At 42.9% G+C, this 21,520-nt stretch overlaps 1 protein-coding gene across 1 annotated transcript in view; it reads right to left on the minus strand.

Moving 5' to 3' along the window:
- MCTP2 (multiple C2 and transmembrane domain containing 2) overlaps positions 1–19,011 on the minus strand; it is a 117,938-nt gene extending 98,927 nt beyond the window's left edge. The window contains exons 1-3 of the mRNA XM_041469302.1: positions 18,936–19,011; positions 4,402–4,499; positions 3,000–3,587 (exon numbers count right to left, since the gene is read on the minus strand). Coding sequence (XP_041325236.1) covers positions 3,000–3,524 — 525 coding nt within the window. The 5' untranslated portion in view covers positions 3,525–3,587; positions 4,402–4,499; positions 18,936–19,011. The remainder of the gene's footprint in view (positions 1–2,999; positions 3,588–4,401; positions 4,500–18,935) is intronic.
- Positions 19,012–21,520: the final 2,509 nt, after the last annotated feature.

Below are 21,520 nucleotides of genomic sequence, written 5' to 3' on the forward strand. Positions count from 1 at the left end.
TATAGATAAAAGTCTTGGTGAAAACATGGTCCTGAAACCTTGATTTTATCGAACTACAGTGACACTTCTCAACTTTAAACAAAAGTGGCCACACCCAGGGGGGTCACAGCCCCAAATATATTTGCATGAAAACAAATCCAGCAAGAGTAGATGCATGAATATACATAAATTGAAAGTTCTTCTTGACAAGCGTTTCCACCTCTGCCTCCCTTGTTTTCTGCAGAAGAATTATTCAAAATACAAAACCACTGAGAGCATCTGCAACAGGACAAGGCCTTGGGCTGCCCAAATTTGTCCTAAACCAGGACAGTGACTCACTGCGAAGTGGTGGCAAGGAGATAAAGAGATATCAGAGCACTTCAGCAATGGCACGTGGCCATGGACAAAACCCAATTGGGAAAAAAAAAAAAAAAAAAAAAGAAGGCATTGCAGGATTCAACACAACTTCACCTGCTTCTTCAGCCTTGTCGTGCAATGGGGAACAGAAAGAAACCTCTGACAAATGGAAAGATGGTACCTGTGGGCAGAGCCTTGGTGAGGATGGGCTGTGCTGAGCACCCCCAGCTCTGCAGGGGAGTTCAGACAAGTGACAAAACCACAAGCACATGCTGATCTCACCCGTGAGGATCTCACAGTATCAGGTGGCCAAAGACAACCAGGAAATGCGTAGGTGGCATGTGACAAGCAATTCAGGGGGGAAAGAAGCTCAACCTACATTTCTGCTTTTTGTAGTTTGTTTCGTTCCAGGGATCTGCCTTCCTTCGGATTTACCTCCCTGGGCAGGGAGTGATGCTCACACGAGAACAATGGGAATTATTGTGCTCCCCGGAGCAACCCCACCCAGCACTCAGGAACCAAAGTCCTCTGTAACAAACTATTCCCATCCGAGGCACACACAACACAAATCCGGTTACTGTTCAATTAAGTACAAGCAAAGCTGAATATTGAAGTTGTCATGGAATCATAGAATACTGAGGAGGCTTGGGCTGCTATGGACCTTACACATCATTTAGTTCCACCCTCCCTGCCATGGACACCTTCCAATATTGAATTTGTTTTTCACCAGATTCAATATCATTAAATTTGCTCAATACTCCTTACTCATTTCTACTTTCTTTTGCTTCACTCTCTCCTTTTATTCTCGAGGAAAACGATCTTTATAAGTTGCACTGGAGGCTGATTACAGTAAGGGAGCATATTCACACAGAGAGATGATTTGCCATACAAGTAAATACCAAATGATTTACACACACCAGCAAATACAGAAATACACATTTAGGGAAAGATGTAAGTGCTGCAGAAAATAAGCCAGACTCAGACTGTGCATCTGGATGAAACTTGACTTGAGGTTAAGCTATTTCAACACTATACAGGTACTTCATTCTCCTAGAACACTCAGTTCGCACAAAATCAAAGCAGGACTTAGTATTAACTTCGTTGTGCTGAGGTAGATTTTAGATTAGGGTTTCTGGCATACAACAGCGGGAAAAAGCTGCTGCTGGAAAAACTTCCGAAATAACAAGAGGCCACATATTTACCATATACCGAGTGATGTGCTACAACTTTTGAGCAACGTTTTGAGCAGAGAAACAAAGCACTATACTATTTCAGTCGCTTTTCTTAAGTAGCCCTCAAAATAATGAACACTCCAGCAAGATGAAACCAATTTGTGAACAATTTAGCAACCCTAAACCGCAAGTGATGGTCAGTAACTACCAGTCTGACACTTTGCATCACAACAGACTGAGAGCAAACACACATTTGGTAGGAATACACAGGCCTCTGAGATGCAAAAGAAGCAGTTGATATCAGAAAGGACCACTTTCCCCACATCAATGCTAATCATCCTTTTGAAGGTGCAGTTAAAAACCAATTAACCTGTGAAATCCCTATTCCCAAGGGAGGACTTAGGAAAAAAAACGCTCAGTTCCCATTTTGGCATCTTTGATGACTACAGAGGCAGCTCCCACAACTGCAATAATCAGGTAATGAGAAAAAGGCCTCAGAAAGTTCAAAGTGTAACCTTCCCAGAGAGGACTCAACAGGAATAGACATACTTCCACAAAATCTAACTAAAACAAATTTTGCCTGAAGTGTTTCCTGCAGCCACAATCTTCACCTGCTGTCGATATAATGAAGATATCATAGAGCTCCTCAGGATTCCCAATTTGCTCAGGCCAGGCAGGAATTAGTTTCATGACAGTATTGGTCTCTGATCCTCCTGGGACATTATGCCCAGACACAAATACTGGCCACAAAGCAGGGGGAAGGAAAGGGGGACAAGACAGTGCAGAGAAAACATTTTAGTTTTTCACCTCCTTCAGTCATCACCACAAAAATCAAAAAAACAGTCTTGAGAATGATGCTACATGTTCTGTTCCCCATCATGTTCTTGTTTTCGTTAATTCCAGGAACAGGCAGAGCTCACAGCCATCTTTCACCTATTGCCTTTATCAGTCTTGAGTGGGTGGATGGCAAATTGACTATACTACATAGAAATCCTGGTAACTATATTAACTAGAAAGCAAATGTATCAGCACCTCAATTCAGAGCTCAGAGAACTGCAACAACTTTTGATTTGAGCAAGCAATTCCAACAGATCTGGAAAAATCTGAAGTGTCATTACAAATAATAGAAGAATTATAAAAGAACTAAAAAATTTGAGCAGCGTTATTTGCAGCCCCAGACTGACAGGAAGGACAGCTGAATTAGTCTTGAATAATGTGTATAAAGTTTAGGCTTATTTGCATTGCTCATTCATTCCTTGAATGGAGCCCCCTCCTCACAGAATAGTTCAGGTGGGAAAGGATCTTAAATCTCACCTCATTCCAGCCCCTGCCATGGGCAGGGACACCTCCTATTACACCAGGCTGCTCAGAGCCCTGTCCAGCCTGGCCTTGGTTGGATCCTCCATCCCTTTATAAGCCACAAAATTAAGGAGACGCACAAGGAGCCCACAGGAGGTGGCGACTGAGCCCCACTGCTGCTCCAGCACCCACCTCTGTCCCCTCCTCGCTCAGCGCGGCGCTCAGCCGGGAGCTCTGCAGCAGGTCAAAGAGGTCCTCGCTGGATCTCCTCTTCTTCCCCTCAGACACGGGGCTGCCCCCAGCCTCAGCTCCTCGTGAGGACACCAGGTGAATGCCCACAGCTTGCGTGTCCGGGGGGGTGACTGTCACCTCCATCCGCGTCCTCTGCTGTGACGCCCACAGCCAGTCCTCTCCCTCTGCCTTCACCGAAGCGTTTCTGCTCTTCAGGGACACCACAGACCTGGAAAAGCTCTTGGGGGAGCAGCTCGACAACACCTGAGCACTCGAGTAAGTCGTTTCTTCTTCTTCTTCTTCCATGAGAGTCTCCACCTCCAGCATGTCAGGCACTGACACGCTGAGACAGCGGTCCAAGGAGTGGCCCTTCCTCTCCAGCATCTTGCCAGACCTCTTCTTCGTCTTCCTCACGCTCAGGTTCCGCAGGAATGGCCGGGTCTTCTGTTTCAGGGATCCCCACACAGATTGTTTGTCCAAGTCCATGGCTGCAAGGGGAATCTCAGCAATGCCTCCTGCACAGAACAGCTTCAGCGATCCCCAGGGTGACTAAAAGGAACGTAGGAAGGAGGCAAGTCAATCACAAAAGTGAACAGCCGCTCAAGACTATGATTCATGTTGTCTCATCTTAAAACTTTCAGTCATTTCTCTGAACAGTTAAAACAGAGCATGTCACATTAGTAAGTGCTTCCAAATACAATCTGGTGGGTAGGTTTGATTATTTAGGAGGAAAACAGCCAGAGCAAGTATTATTCCTACACAAAAATGCAATGTCTGCCCACTACTTCATTATTTCTAAGAGGGGACATTATATTTCTTCTTCTGTCAAGCCCTTATTTGTGAAAACTTGAGATTCATCCAATTTGAAACTGTTTCTGTACAAAGCTTACTGACGGGAGTTAGATCGTGATAATGCAAGCACACAAAACTTCCTGGCAAAGCTGGCACTGACATTTCTGCTGCCACTTTCCCAGGCCATGCAGGGCTTTGTTGGTTATTTCCAAGGCTACACGGCTTCTTACAGGATGTGTTGTTTACAGATATGTAAAACAGCTCCACAAACTAAGTAGCTGAGGCAGAAGAGAGGACATGGAACTTGAGGAATCCCAACCAGGACCCCAAGTTAATGTAAGGGAGTGTATTGGGATCCCCAGTACACTCCCTTACATTAACCCACTGCAAGTGAAAACTGCAGAATTATTTTTTCTTGTAAAGTAGGCAATTGAGAGAAAAATAATACAAAAATGGATGGGTGGGTCACTTTTGAAAACCAACTGGTGGGCTCATCTTTGAGCTGATTCATAGTGAGCATTTACACAGCAGAGAGGGTCAGGAATAAAAGAGCTAAAATAAAATCACTTACTGTATGTGCATCGTAAGGGAACAGGGACACCTCTGTGCACAGGAATATCCTCACAGACAGACTCTTCCGTGGTTAACAGCTGAGCAATCATCCTTACTCTGTGAAAAGAGGTGGTCAAATTCATCATCACAACCCTGTAAGGAAAAAGCTGGCGAAACCTGCAGATTTACTCCTTTACAGTCACACACACAGAGGTTACAGTACATACCCACGTCCTCAGAAATATACACCCATTAACTACATGAGGGCTGTTCCTAAACTCACAGCATGTTTACCTTCTAACTATTGCATAATCGACAAAAAATTACTTCCCACTGCTTTCCTGATTACTAGGAAAAACACCAGGACAGGCAACAGAAACACAATTGTCAGATTAATGCACGCAGAGAAATTACTGCCTGCTTTCAAAGAAATCTACTCTTGCATTCATTAATTTGAATGAGGCTGTATAACCAGTTACTTAATAACTTATTTAAATAACTTTGTGACTAACCTCACCACACTTGCAGAGTGTTCAGGAATCTAAAAAAAATTCTCTAACTGCATTGCTGTCTAACTAAAGCTGCACAATCCTCCCCTCCCCATTTATACTGGCAAATAAAGAATATCACTATTATTATATTCAACACAATAAATGAATAAGCTCAATGGCATTGCATGCATTCACAAGTCAATAACAGGTTTTGCCCAAACAGGAAAGCGTGTTAGTATAGATGTATCAGCTTAACATAGCCACAATATCAAAGTGCACATGGACAAACTGAAATTGGGTTTTTCCCTTACAGCACCACTATGTAAAAACAGTTGTCTGGAACCTCACAGAGGAACATTTCATGCAGAAAGACCCACCATGCCTTTGTATTTCTCACTGAACTCAGGCTGAAGAACAACAGATTTACAGAGGGAGGAGAAAAGCCATAAATGCCAGCCCAATTTGACTGGGGATGGAGGGAGGGATGCCTGTGCTGGAGCAGCACCCGATGCCCTGCGCAGCCCCGCGAGACATGGCTGGATTTGCTCACACCAGCTGAGAGCTTTCACTGAGGCCCTTCCCAGTCTCCATAAAATCTTGACAAGGCAGCCACAGCCTCCCTGGCAGTGTTCACGTGCCAGGAACAGAAGTTATTGGGCTAAACACATTTGCACAAAACATTATGAAACACACTGCTGGGAGTCATTTAAACAATTCATCTTCTGCTACTGCTCTCTGCATGACTCGCCTACTTGTACTGAAACCTGCTGGAGCCAAGATGCTGCAAATAAAGGCAGAGCCCAGCTCAACATCCACTTCCCAAGGCACTTACCGCTTCCCATTCCCTTCCTGTTATTCTCCACCCCTCTCACTTTGAGGACCCGCTGCCGCTGTTTTTATTTTGTTTGCTTTGAGATTTTGTTACCAAGGAGCAGACTTATTCCTGTAGGTTTTTCCAGTTGCTTTCCCCAAGTCAAATGTTCTTTTTCCCAGCTAGATTGCCTCAGTTGCTGATTAGAAATGCCCATTCCAAAACAGACCACACTATGTCTCTGGTATCTACCTGCATTTAACCCACAGTGGGCAGAGTCCTCTTCAAGCCCAGCAGCAACACAGTGAAATCAAAATGTTAAAAAAATTTTAAAAGTGGTTTTGTCAAGACAGCAGGGATGGCTCCACTGAGCTGCCACCTCACAGCTGTCACACTGGAGCCAACACATCGGTGATATTTGCTGCACAGGAAGCAGCAGGTTGTCTGACTGAGGCCACAGAAGAAATAAGCCCATCCCTGGTCACTGGATTGCCTGGAACTTTAACTGTACTCTGCCCCTGAACCTCTGCCCCCACGTTCCTGCTGCAGCTACAACTTCTCTTATAAAAGTATTGTATTTACAAATAAATCAATCTAAATGATGGCTATGATACACAATTGACAACAAATGCACAATGTGCTCTCATCTGAGAAAAGGGTAAAGACCTACAGTCTGAAGGGCAAATGCACTCTGACATCAGCCATCTGCTTTTTCACTTCCTCAGCTCAAGCAGAAGACACAGAGATCAGCACCATGACAAGAAATGTACCCTAGGGAGATCACTGGAAGACTGGGAATGGGGATCACCCTTCTCTCCAGTGGTTGCTGGGGCCAGCCCATAATCACACATTCAACTCTTCTTTCTTCCCACATCAATTTTCTCTGCTTTCCTCTTCCATACAGAACAGCATCAATAGAAATACTTATTTTGAAGAGAGAGAAATTCTCCAATGCATGTAGAAAGTGTGCCCTTGGTACCAACATGTTGTTATGTAGTCCTTATCCTCCACAGGCCAGACATTTTCTCTCTTCCTTCCTCAGCCTCAGAAGTTCACGGCCAACTGTATTGCCAAATATTCACTACACAATCACAGGGAAAAAATGTATTTTGCCAAATTCTTGGTCTAAGCTTGGCCTCTATTCTTCCCCTTTCAATGGCACATTGTAGCAAAAATCTGCAAACAGAAAACATTCAAAGAGACACACTTCCTGTTATTAATTTAACTCTGTTGGTTTTGATTTAATTGAATGGCTCCTTGTTCTGAGGTATCAAGAAAAAGATCATGTTTTTAGTCTATCTCCTTCAGCTTTCTCTTTAATATGCTGCCAAATCTCAAATGCTCAGAAGAATCCACATACTTTAATCTCTTCCTTCAGAGAGACTGCTTTTGATTGCACCTGTCATTTTTGTTATATCCTTTTATTTTGCCATCTCCTCCTCTTTTGGGGGCAATAGGGACAAGACAGAAAGGATTACTGACAAAAAAGTTGGTCACAGCTCACTGTGACTGAACAAATACTTCTAGCATTTTATCCGCCCTTAAGTATCTTCTAATTATGGTCCTTGAGATTTAAAAAAAAAAAAAAATGTTATGTGCTTTGGTTTCTTTCAGTAAAACACTCCATATGCACTCCCTTAAATTCCTATAATATTTAGAGCTAAATGATTTTTTAGATGTTCTACCAGGTGGCTAGAAGAGATATTTCAAATGCCACTGAAAGCCTAGAGAAATCATCCTGCAATTCTATTTCACTTAGTGACTTGACAGGAAGCCAGCAAAGCCACAAGTGAGAAATACTGCAAGACACTCTGAAAGTATTATAAAAGCGCCCAATATAACCAAGCAAATAAACTGAACAAACCCAAATTGATTTACATTCTGGAAATTATAGCAGAAACTGTCTTTCTTCACTATGGAACCGTTCCCTGCACACGTGGAAGTGCCCCGTGTGCACTGAAGATGCTCCAGGTTAATATATTTAAATATCATCTTCAAAGTCAGCCAAGATGACAAAAACACACCTCAGCACCATGCCAGCACTATTACAGCTCTAGATTAATTAAATCTATTAATCCTTGTACTCATTTGTTTATCCAATGAAGATGAAAACTTTGAATTTGAACTTAGAGATGGCTGGCATGCACAGTGACCCAATTAGTGTGTTTTCAGCTACAACTAAATGCTAATAAACACTTAAGTCCATGGCAGCTGAAATTACCAACACATTCATCAGAGGCTGTTAGGAAGGAGCTCCTCACTTGAATGCATATTAGCATAGGTTCAAATTGGAAGGAACTAATGGAACTCCCTCAGTGTAAAACCTCTATTGATTCTGGCTGCTCTGGAATAGGATATTCACCCCAATCTCTGCCTGTCTGGTACATTCACTGACTTAAAACCTAATGCATGAGACATTGTACAAATTACAAGAAAAGATAAATACATTTCTCTTATGCAACACAATATTTGGCCATGGAAAGTTCTAATATGAGTTTATAACCTCCATTAGGTTTATAATGTCTGAATTCAGTGCACTGATAAACAAGGCTGACAAGAAGATAAGGGAGCAGGGGGAAAAGGGACTGAGGACTTTTTTTTCATATTTTACTTTTATCTTTTTGTTATAAATTGAGTCTTCTGGCTCTAGGAGCCATAAATGAAACGATTCCTCCCTGGGAGAGAAAGGAAAATATCAGGGAAATAGCTCTCTGCTGGCTGAACAACCACTGCATGTGCTGCATGGTTATTTCTATAACAGAACACACCAAGTACCCCAGGTTTTTAACATCATTGTAGCTCAAACAAAGCCAAAGACAAACCATTACTAGGAATGGAATGACTTTTTCTAAAGAAACCAACACTTCCTTCTCTGCAATGGCTTCTTTCAGTCCCTTATCTGGCAATGCTTTATGCTAAGCACCAACAGCCACAGAGATAAGAAAATATCATCCAAATAAAGTAACCCTGTGTTCAGCATTACCGGTTTGCCCTGGAGCATCCCAAACCCAGCACTAGTTATTAAAAGAAAAGGGAATACTTTACCAAGGGCAGGATGTTCCTTGGATCACCAACACCTTCAAGCAAGCACTGTGCAAAAAAAAAAAAAAAGAAAACCACCAAACAAACAAGTCCCAAGTGGAAGGCTGAGCTGGGTGTGATCCCAGAAGGCAGCAAGGGACACTGAATTCCCAAAAGCACAATATGGACAAACTGAGACAGCCTTTTCTCCCTGCAGCATATGGCAAATACCTGGACTTAAATTTGATAAGGCACCAGAAAAAAGAATCTAATCTCAATCTGAGTCTGCACAGGCTAATTACCCAGGGGAAATCAGTGTTAGAATTATTTTTAGCAGTAACAAGCATCACAGACAGTGCACTGATGCAGTGCAGGTAAAATCTTCACTGCACAGGTGATTTGCTGCTAAAGCAGGGTCATGGCTTGGGCAGCTTCCAAATCTTCCCACTGAGCTTAAGCTTCCCTGTAGGGCTTCAAAAGATGCCAGTCTGTGGATACAGATCCTGCTCTTCTGTTGTTCTGCTGTAACAGATTCATTTGCAGAGCGTAGCGGGATGCTAAATTCAAATATATAAAATAAAATAGAGACTTGACCTGTTGCTGTCAGCCAAACTAGAACAAGTGCTTCGTAAGAAACAATTTTACAACCTTCAATGGAAACAAGAAAACCAAAACAAACCAGCTTTATTTTCTTGATGTAGGATGAAAGAAACCAACAGTCTCTGCAGAAGATCACAAGTAACATCCAGGGTAAATACAAAGCTTAAAGAAAAGCCTGTTTGTTATATGCAGATAATAAAGGCATCTAAAGTAATACTTTCTATTTTAGGTTTGGGATTGTTGTTTTCCGCTGGGTTTGGGGTTTTTTCACAGATTCGTGGGGTTTTAGGCTCTGGGCTTTTAGATCCCATGCTTGGCTTTTTGATTTTTAATTGGCTCAAATGTGATGAGTTTCATCTTTCACAAACACATGAAACAAGCGCACATCCTCCTCCACTTAGCAGCAAGAGAGGAACAGGGCCACTTTAACTCCTTAGAGTCTCTTTTGCACAATCTGGAGGGCTTTTTTCTCAACATTTATGAGCAGACAGTAACTAGGAGAAATAAGAGAACGACCAGCTGCTACAAGCATCTTAAAATAGCATCTGATAGTGAAAGTTACTGAGAAAATACCGTGCACCTGCCTCCAGCTTATGAAAGTATTGCTTTCATTTTGCTTCTGTCTTTTCTAAAACAGAAGAAAAATGATGAGTATGTATAGAGGAAATGAAGGAGGAAGTCTTCGGGTGTATTTTTACAAACATATTTCACAAGTTCCTTCCACTCTTTGAGCTTCCTTCAAAATACTGCGGGTTGCAATTGTACCTGTGCAAGCAAAAAGGCCCTTTCAACCTTTCCAGTTGAATTTGTGGGATTGTACCAGAATGGGGCAATCAGGTATGATCTTTACAGGGCAAACAACACCTGCTGGGCAGAGCTCTCCAGGGACACCTGTGCACAAAATCTGCTTCCTGCAGTGATGATGTGCACCTCAAACCAGACTCCAAGGAAGATCCTGGAGGGGCAGATCCTTCTCCTGGAAGGCACTGTGCCATCTGCTGAGATCACACCAGCAACTGGGACACTTCTTCCCCACTGACTGAATCTGGTTTATCATTTGTCTTGTTGTTCCCAATCCCATCAGAAGATCCCTGGGAATGCTGGCACCTGGAGGAGCAGGGGGAGAGGGAAAGCTGGTGAGCAGCAAGGGGAAGGAGAGGTGTATATACAAGCAGAATAAGAATGAGATAAAAAGAGCTCTAAAGTAACTGGGCTCACATGAGGGACAACACAAAACTAGGATGGAAGCAGGTACAGACATGCTGAGGGAGCTGGTCCCTGCTGGAGGAGCTCTGTTGGGAATCCAGCCCTGCAGCCCCCTTCCTCCTCACGCTCTCCTTCCAGCCCCTGCTCACCTCCCTCATAACAAAAGGTTTATTTTTATAACAAGAGGTGCACAGAAATAGATCCTCCCTTTCCATAACTCTCAGGGAAAACAAACCTAGGAAGGAAATCAGAGACTCACTTCCACTGGAGGCCAAATCAACTCATGCCTTTTACTAGCACTTAAATCATATATTTCAACAAAAGCAGCTTGTGACTATACGCAAGTTACTCGTCCATGTGCCAGCATTTCTCCCTAAATAACTACTATTACTGTCAAACTTTTTATCAAATTTCAGTCACTATAGAGGAGAGGTCTATTAAAAGCTCTGTATCATTCTTTATTTAACAATTTACCAAAATAACTCAAACAGAATGCTTTTGATTCATAAAAATGCCCTGATGACAACTTGAGCATGACAAAAACCTACAGGTTTGCCTTTTATTTTTCCTCCTTACTAGAGGATGTTCCTCTTTCCAACAGTAACATGGCACAAGCCAGGCACAGAGCTTCGGTGTATCTACAGGTGAAGTGAATCAGTGTTTTTGCAGTCTTAATTCCCAAAAGCAGGAGGCTGAAGAACCCTAAAGAAAAGAGTTTGGAGTGTTGCAGCACAGCACTGAATGAGGAAACTGCACCAGTGGCAGCCCTGATTTTCTGCAAGAGCCACAGGTCTCCCTAAGGAAAAAAAAACAGCACTTAAATATCTGGAGTTGTGCATTACACTGAGAAAGCTGGAAGGGACACAGAGAAAGCCCTTAGGAATCTCTTGGTGGAGTCAAGCATTTGAGGGTCTCACCCTGGACAATAATTTAGTACTTTAAATATGAAGAAGCCAATGCATACCACTAAAACCAGTCACGCTGCTCCCCTGATGTCATGACAGCAAAGGGCTCGGCACGCAAACGGCAGCACAAACCCAAAGACTCCTTTAAACTTCCTTTTTTTCCAACTGTAAGGACTGAACATATGCCAGCACACATCTCTAAATGCTAGTCATTTTTCACAGGTAAGAGCCAGCTTTGAAGTTTCTCTTTCCATTCACCATCTGAGTTTTCAGCCTCCTGGCACTCCAAACCTGCACCTCGTCTCCAGTTTCTGTTACAGCATTACTTTCCTCACTTTACTGAGCAGCTCAGGTAAAGTTTGCAAATTCAACTCACATCCATTAGCCATTATACTTTGGCACTTCCAAAGTCTTAACACTGGGGTTTTGGTTTGCTGAAGATGAAGTCCCTACATACAGCCAGCAGCAGCATCATAAGAAAACCACAAATTATGATTCCAGTAACTATTTTAAGCTTGAATAAAAGGGACAAAAAATAAAGCACTGGAATACTCTGCTGGGGTGAATAATAAGTGACCTGTTCAGGATTTTACTTGCAGAAGTTCAGAGAACCTCAACTATAGCAAAGCCTGGTTTTGTTAATTCTGGTTCCTGGAAGTGATCCAATCAGAAAAGCTCCACAAAACAGGAATATTGTCATTGCTGAGCTAGGATGACACCTGATGAAGCAATTTAAAATTCGCTTTCAGTTTGTCTAGGATTCAATATGACAAACCAGCTCCGTGAAAACCTGCAGACACATTATGCAGTCCTTAAAAAACTATCTGGGCCTGATTCATCTGTGGCATATTTGCCATAGGCAGGGTGGGGTAGAGTGCTAAGCTGTAAATTCTTTCCCTTAAATATATTTACAGCTCTTGCTGCCCAACCACACTGGCTTCTCCTTTGTACACTGCTACCACCGTGGGGTTTTTTGTATGTTTTTAATCCTCCTTTATGCACACATAGCTCCAGGCAGGATAGTTTAGAACAGATCAAGCTGACCACTTTGTCATTATCGTGTCCCATTCACATATTCTCAAAGTAAATGTTAAGTGCACAAATTATGACTACTTAGCCCCTAATTAACCAATAAAACACGAGTTTATAATCATGGATGTTTAGTTCTGGTGAATACTGACTAAAAGGTATTTTAATTCAGCTGTCGTAATTACACAGTTTCCTGGTTTGGCTTGTGGATTAAAATCACATAAAGCTCAAATCCAGAACTTTTCAGCAGGTGTCAATAAACCCTTTAAAGATGTCGTAGTGTTTTTTTAATGGATTTAAGAGCTATTCACATTTCAGTTCCTCTGTCTAGCAGACATGGACAGGAGTCACCAATCTGGCAAGTGTCTTGAAATGCAAACTGCTCACAGTCAGCTGAACAGATCTCCAGGTTTTCTGGTTCAAACAACTTTTGCACCCAAGTAGGTGAATGTTTCAGCTTTCACTTGCTTACTATCAAAGACCAGACAGATTATTTGTTAAATGCTACTATGAAACATTTGGTGAATGGAAGGAACAAGAGGCCTTGCTGAACTGAACACAAATCCCTGTAGTGAGATTTGTATCTTACAGTTTTACAGAGTTGAAGAAAATTCAGCCACTTATACAATAAAATAAATTAAAACCGCACCACAATCACAAAGGCATCATTCCCACTATTTGAATTTGAGTCGGGATCATTTATCCTAAAATAATTACAAGCAGTCCCAAATAGCAGGACTTCTACAAAATCCACTAGAATACATAACTGGAATTAGATGTTTGCATTCAAAAAGGAAAACAAGACAAAATAAAACTCTCCAGTTAATTGTTTCCAAGTTGAAGAAACTGGGAACAAAGCCTGCTATTGAATGAGCATTAATGATCTGCCATTTGGATCCGCAGATGTTTCCCATGAGGGAAGACAGCAGAAAACATTCCTCTTCAAACCCAGGAAAGCAGCGACAAGGGGATGAGTTATGTTCATTCATTTGGATATTTTTATTTGAAATTGTCAAAACCATTAGGTTCAATAAGATTTTACTTCAAGGGGAACCTGCATCCAATAAAATTTCAAAGCACTGAGCTCTTTATCTCTCCTCACTTAAACCTAAATGAGTCAGACTTTAAAAAAAAAAAAAGAACTTTCACAACCGTGATAAAGTGAGCTGAGAGACTGCCCCATCCTCGCTGACAGCTCCTGATCATCACCACCTCCACATCAATGGCAACACAGACAAATGCCTGCTCAAATAAATTAGCATGGCCCCCTCATTTCCATTCACCCCCATTAAAAGATTATCAAACAATATAGATTATATACCCTGCCCTGGCTAGAAACTTAACTTCTAGAGCAGGCCTTATCTATTTGGGAGGAGAGAATGAAAGTGCACACTCATAAATCCTAAAAAGACAGAGCTGCTTCTGTGTCTTAATTTATGGTGTTACTCAGAAGCAGAACTGTTTTATTTCTAAATTGGCTCTGATCTCCAGGCAGTAAAGCTACACAATTCCAAGAATTCCCAAAACAGTGAAATTCTCCCAAACCTAAAGTTTCCAGTAAAGCAAAATTTACTCCACAGACTACATCTATAGTTCTAGGAGTGGGCAACAGGAAGAATTGTCAAGGGTACAAGTGCTTCCCAGAAAGGAAGGATATGAATAAGATCTCCTTTTATTTCTCCCCATCCCAAAAGGCCAACAAAACCAAACAAAGATCTCAAAAGCTACGTTAGTATTTAGCTTGCATTTTAGCAAGTTGATTTTGTGGGAAAGTGAAAACAAGCCAGTGAAGGAGCATCTGTGTAAATACACAAGAACCAGGCACCCACCACAGCAGGAGAAGTCACCCCCTGCGTCACTGCGCTCCAGCTCTCACCACCACTGACCAAAACACCAGGAGCAGCAAAAAAAATAATTAGTTTGAACTAAAGACCACCAGAAATTGTTACCAAGAGGCTCTCCGTTAAGGCCAAAGATGGTCACAGAGTACATCCAACCTACCCAGCATGAGGGTCCTCTATGGTGGTAGGAAGGGTTGGACACCTACATGATCAGACTGGAAGATCCAGCTTCAATTCCACAGGCTGACTTGAAGACTGAGCTCTGGGGTCTGTTTTCCTCAGAAATCAATAGGAAAGCACAGACACAATTTGTCCCCATCAGTCCCCACCTAGGGTTTGACAAGAAGCAGTGAAAGAATCAGAGCAAGGGTTAAAAAAATGCCTAAAGGTCAGCAGGCTGCTTATGTGAAGGAAAGAACGAAAAAAGACTTCTTAGAAAAGCAGTGTGCATTTAAAAAAATAGAAATTAAAACTAAAATTATTACATGTTCCAGATTTTCCCACAATAATCCAATTATTTCACAATGGAGATTTGTAGCAGCACTGTAGCCTTGCAAAAGGTCAACTCCATCTGTGTTCTTTACAGATTACATTTATGAATAGCCAATTAATCAAAACTTAAGGAAACACAGCATACTATTTACTTGAGGTTTTTTTCCCCCCAAGTGTGGAAGTTGAAGTTGCATCTAATGTTCACCTGTTTGAAACTATTCCAGACAAAACAACAGTGATCCCAGGAAACCCCATCCAAATTTCCATCACGCACAGGACGCAAGGGGACCACATCACTCCAAATATCCACATAGCCCAATAAGCTGCCTCTAACTCTGACCAAAAACAGATGCTCAGGGAAAGACTATAAGGTCACAAAATCATACTGGGATTCTGCCTGCAAAATAATCTCCTTGTTTCCAGGAGATTTAGGAGCCGCTTCAGCTAGAAATTGTACCTACATCTTTGTGATTAACAGCTCCTGGCATTTTCTCTCTTAATTTGCCAAACAACTTTTAAAATTCATTTATATCTTTAACAGGAAGATATTGGAGTAATGAACTCCACAGATAAATCTTGCTTGTGTGAAGCAGAAGCATAATTTAGCTATGGAAGAATTTTTATTTTATTGAAGAAGATCTTAGGAAAAAAATATTTGAATCTTGTTCATTTATTCTTACCTCTTTACATCTTGAATTATGTGAAATTATAAATAATTGTTCCCTGTTTATTCCACATCACTCAGATTGTTCCCACTTCTGCATTCTCCTCTCTAATGACCTCTCTTAATTGAAAGAGAGGTTCATTCAAGGAACCTTGTTACTGTTACACCATCCAAACATCTGACCTGGCACACACCACAGGCTTTCCCCCCTCCCCCCAAGATAATTGATTTGTCTGAATATATCATGTAGTGCAAAACAACCTAAGTTCAAAACCATCTAGGAATGTTTCAAGAAAGGTAATTAACATCTAATTTTCTACAGTCCTTACAAATATTTTACCAAGTAATTTCTAAGTTGAAAGAATAGTTTAAAGGATTTGAAAATTACCTCTGGCTGTGTAGCTTTTTAAAGGACTGAAGTTTTTGACTAAGAAAAATTTGTAATCCTTTAATATTTCAAAAAAATTAGAGCAAGACCTCCTTTGTATCACTCCAGAGTAGGTTTTTGATGAGTTACTGTAAATACAATTATATTTCTGCAAGTGTTTACCCTGGCACAGCAAGGCATGAAGCCACAGGGGTGCCAAAAGTCAAATGTGCCTTAGGAGGTGACATCCTCAGGGCAGGACAGACAGATTGCACATCCACAGTGCCTTGAAACTCGTAAGATACCCAATATCCAGCAAAGACAGAGAACAACTAACAGAAAAAGTCTCCATCAACAAAGCTTTCTCACTACTGATCCCTAAACAGGACCAAAACCATCTGCCCACGGAGCAATCAACCCACTCCGTGGCTATGCTGGTGAACCTGTAGTTACACCCAAGCTAATTTCTCCAAGGCAGAAATTGCCAGGTATCAATCATTTGATCTAACATGGGAGACTTGGCCCAGTTTCTCTTATCACTCTTGGTCTTCATTAGAACCCTCACACAGAAGACAATGGCAAGTTAAATCTTACGTGGATCACAGAAAATCTTATGTGGATTACAGTGGGATACACAAAGAAAGCCTTGATATTAAGACACGTAAATTGTCCAAATATGAATATTCCATCTGGTTCTATGATGATTTTACAGAATCAACGTCTCAGGAAACAGAGGTGCACTCAGGATCAGCTGTTACTCTGATATGTGATTTAAAATCAGAGTTCAAGGCACTTGTGGTTCCAAGATCCTCACAATCCTGAAAAGACTAAGAAACAGACCCCTTGAACCCAGGGAACATTTAACTGCTTATGTTAAATAGGAAGAGATAGAAATGTTCTTTCTCTCATAAACAAACTCCTATGCAAGCGTGTTATCTAATAAGTACAACTGGAAGTAAATTGGGAATGTGGGAAGAGTGCCAATGTAAATCCTCCAATTCTGAGGAAATCAGGAGCAATTTTCCACTCAAGGGTGGAAACAATACAGAGGAAATGCAGAGCATACTTGGCATGCTTTGCTCTCCTCTGCTGAGGTAAAGCTTCCCTCTCCCCCGTGCCCAGGCAGAGGGACCCCAGGTGATGAGACCCCCAACTCTCTGCACTCTGGGAGACTGGAATTCAAAACCCCATACTAGAATTAATTCATGGTACAGGTGATGGGTGAGCAAAACAGTTAAAACCCAAAATTCTCACAATGAAGTGACAGCACAAGTTGTTACACACATCCTGCCTGAATTTGACAGCCACTGGTGGGGGCCTCATGCCAACATTCTGCTGTCTATGAGAAATTAAAGATGGGCTAATCTGCACAGTGTAGACTAAAGAAGGAGATGCAGACACTCAGTATTGCCTGGAAATGTCAGTGGGACCAACCAAGAAACTTCTGGAGTGAGGTTTATCCCCTGTCCCAAGCCCACTCCAGCCACACACACATCCTGACTCCAGCTCCACCAAATCCCACTGAACTTCAACATCCAAGGTGCAACCACTGTTCTCCTCAGGAGTGTTCCTCGCAGGTAGATTTTTTAAAATAATTATCTGTTCAAGTAAGGGGTGCAGTTAGTCCAAAAGCAGCTGCTTACATTACCAAATGCAAAAGACACTGGGGGAGTAGGGGGAAACCTGCAGTGAAATTAGTGAAATTGAGCCAGTTATGGTTCTGATTACCTTGAATGACATGATAAGCAACACCTCTAGCACTGGTACAGCCCCATGCACTGTCCCAGGAGGGGATGATTACAGGAATCCCTGGGCTGTTTAGACACCCACCTTCCTGTCAATGACAGTGGTGCCTGTCCTCATGCCCTGGTTTATAATTGACACCTTAAACCCACACATCTACAAACTATCCCAGAGCTCCTTTAATATAATCAAAGTTAAACTTGTCTAAACTGCACAAAATTTACCATTCTTATTTTTTAAAAAGCACAAAATTGTTAAGAAATAAAATGAAAATTTCCTCTCTGCACTATTTTTGGTTTTTTCTTTCCACAGGCAAAGTGAAACTACACATACTGAATTCATCTTCAGGCTACAGCACATGCAAGTTTATTTGTTTTATGATAAGCTATTTTATGGTGGCATTGAACAGCAGCAAGAAATCAAACAAGTAAGATTATTACTCAAATACACTCATTCATCTTGACAGCTAAATCGACTCACTCAACAGTATCATTTCAGAGAATTACTGCAAAATACATGACAAATTCTACAGTTTAATCACAGCAACCTAATAGTAAGATATCCAGGTGAGAACTTCTATTTTCTTAATGCCATGTAGCAGCAATTCAGCTTTCAGTGTGCTTTGAGCAAGCGACTGTCATAAAACTAAGGACACCAGTTGGATCCCTGCCAGTTGCCATAGTTGTGCTAGGCAAATATCAATGAAAATTCACACTACTTCTCATTACAGTCGTATGAACAGCTCTTTCAAAAACAAAAACAAAAAAACACAACACCCAACAACACCAAAAAATAAACAAACAAAAATCCCCAAACAAACTATGCCTTACGCACTACATTTCCCTCAAAGTTACCCTTAAAACAACTCCGCTATGTCAATGCACTTGTGTGAACGTTCCACTTTGTTGTTTGTTTTTAGTTTAGGGATTGTTTTATTATTACTGTTAAGTGGCTTATTTATTTAGTCAAAGTCAACAGCCAACCAACTCAATTTCAGTCAGCAAGTGCACATGGGGATGCGTCGGTTCAGTGAGAGTTGGCTGAGGAAGCAGAGAATTTCCCCAGCATCATTTTCTCACACCAACGGCGACAAAAAGCATTATTCACACAAGGTGCGAGTCCCAGGAGCAGCATCACTAAAGCGCCACACAGCAAAAAAAAAAAGCGAAGTAACCCCGAGCGTGCCACGGCCACGTTCGTTCTGCGGGGTGCCTGGGGAAGCACCAGCAGCGGAACAGCGACAGCGACCGAGCTGGCAGAAAGCAGGCGAAACCCGCCAGACCTCAAAAAGCAAACAAACAGCAAGGAAAAAAAAAAAACAAAACAGAACTACAGAACCACCTCCCCGAGCCCGCCGGGCTGCCCCGCGCTCCCCTCCTTTACCTGCCGGCCGCGCCCGCAGCCGCCCATGGGACTCGCTCCGCCGCCGCTCCCGGCCGGGCACGTGTGGCTGTCGCCGCTGTCACCGCAGCCCCGTGTGGCCCCGGCCCCGTCCCCTCCCGCCTGCCGGGGCGGTGCCGCCGCCGGCGCCTCCCTGCGCTCTCCGCTGCCCGCCCGCCCCCGAACCTCCGCGGCTGCCCGCAGCCCGCCCCGCCGGCATCCGCTGCGCGCCGCTGCCCGGGCATCCCCTTGGAGCATCCCCCGGGGGCATCCCCTTGGAGCATCCCTCTGGGAGCATCCCTCTGGGAGCATCCTCCTGGGAGCATCCTCCTTGGAGCATCCTCCTTGGAGCATCCTCCTGGGAGCATCCTCCTGGGGAATCCCCCTGGGGCATCCTCCTTGGAGCATTCCCCTTGGAGCATCCACCTGAGGCATCCCCTTGGCGCATCCTCCTGAGGAATTCCCTTGGAGCATCCCCCTGGGGCATCCCCCTTGGCGCATCCTCCTGAGGCATCCCACTTAGAGCATCCTCCTGAGGCATCCCCCTTGGAGCATCCCCCTGGGGCATCCCCTTGGGAGGATCCCCCTGGCAGCATCCCCCCTCGGGTCCTGTCACTCACAGCATCATCCTCCCCTCCCAGACCTGGATCCTGCCCGCCCACTCCACACCAAGACCAAAGTATCAAACTCCCACCGAAGCCAACACCACAGAGACATCGGGGATGGTGGTGGTAAAGGGCAGGAGACTGGCAGCACTGCCCTGGAGAGCCCTGGGTGAGGGTGGAGCTAGGAAGGAAACTACAGAATGACGACAGGCCAAGGGAAATATAATCAACAGCAGCGCTGCTGCCACGTAACACTTGTTCTTGGCTGCATCTCCAGGTGTCTGACAAGGGAGCCAAGGACTGCAGCCGTGTTGCAGGCAAGGAAACTGAGGCAGGATTGGGTAAGATGCTGAGCTTACCTGGCGTGTCTGCCCCCGAAATGTGGTCCCACATGTGTTTCTTCATGAGTTTGCCACAGCGTGAAAAAGCAAACGCCTCCCAACAACGCCTTCAGTGCCAGGGTGTTTCTGGAGCACGCTGGGTCACACACCTTCCCGGAGAACTCACCCAGTCACCACTCCCACCTGCGGTGTTCAACATCCCTGGAGTGTGGTATCATTGCAGGAGGTGCAGAACAATGAAATGGGGAAAGACAAGCTCGGTGGTGGAACATATTTACATTCCATACGTGTCATTCTGATCAGAACTTGCACCTTGCAGCCGACGTAGTGACACCCATCTCACACCATCGAGTGAAACTTGGTGATGTAACCGCCTTGTGTCATTGCAAAACAGAAATGGTCATGGACCTGTGGGAAGGGTTTGTCACAGTGCAAAGAATTTTTCTCTAACCACTGAATAAAAATGTGGGGAAAACATAAAAGCCATTATTCCAACAAGATCTGGGGAGGAAGAATTCACACCTGTGCACAGTCCCACATGGTTTCACAAAAAGAGGATCAGGAGCCGTGGGTTCAGGAGCTGGGAGCTACACATCAGGAAGATTATTACTTGAACTCGCAAGCAATTTTAGAGGAACTGGAAAAAAACCTGGCAATGCTTTATTTTGCCTCCTGACTTAAAGGTCATGTTTGAAGGGCCAGATCCTGATGTTCCAGCACAAGCTCAACAACAACACTGGTTACTGCAGACAGTGTTATAGGTATACAGCAACTCCTAAATTGCATAAACCTTCCCAAAGTTTGCTTACATGATGAATAGGACAGTTTTATTCAGCTCATGCAATCAAAAATCTAAGGGGAAGTTGGCTGAGATCAGAAAACTAATCAACGATCTCAGCTGAAAGCAGAGAAGAAAGGAAACTTATGGCACTAATGTTTTTGTTTTCCTTTCATCTAAACCAAGAAAAATATCAGCTTCAGATAATTAGATAAGTTTAGAACAAAAACAACACAACCTTTAAAACACTTTTCTCTTAGGTGTGTGATCCCACAAAATGTGTATCAAATATAGTTCTGTGCATGTTTTGTCAAAGGCTGCAGCCAAGAGAGAAAAAACTGTACACATGCCCAAAGGCAATCTAATAAAGGTGGCTGCTGATTTAGGGAGTAGCAAAGGAAAGCAGCTTGTGTGTGCCTCTGCCAAAATGAAATGTAGCAGTGCTCCTTGGATGCAATAGGAGAAAGAGATACAGAAATTAAATTCTCACAGCCAATATCCACCCAAATGAGAAAAGCTTGCCACGACTTAGTGGCAATAAAGAGATAAATTGATTAACTGTTATAAGATTACCCAAATATGGGCTCTGCAAAACATGAGCTTGAGAAATTTTCTTGTCTTTGGCATCACATAGTTGTATTAAGGATGCTGATAAGGCCACAGAATGCTGAATATCAAGTTCTTTGTTACTTCACTGCTAACTAAGAGGAAAAAGGAGGACAGTACTGGGAAGGAAGAAAAGTGAAACTTTGGAAATGTCACCAAGACATCAATCTGAGGGTATTCTGTGGTTGTACCTAATGTAATCTGAAGTCATCAACAGCCAAGATAATGACTTATTGTTATAATAATGCATAAGTATGA

The sequence above is a fragment of the Pyrgilauda ruficollis genome, unplaced genomic scaffold, assembly GCF_017590135.1.
Source record: "Pyrgilauda ruficollis isolate IOZ18807 unplaced genomic scaffold, ASM1759013v1 scaffold23, whole genome shotgun sequence".
Taxonomy (NCBI): domain Eukaryota; kingdom Metazoa; phylum Chordata; class Aves; order Passeriformes; family Passeridae; genus Pyrgilauda; species Pyrgilauda ruficollis.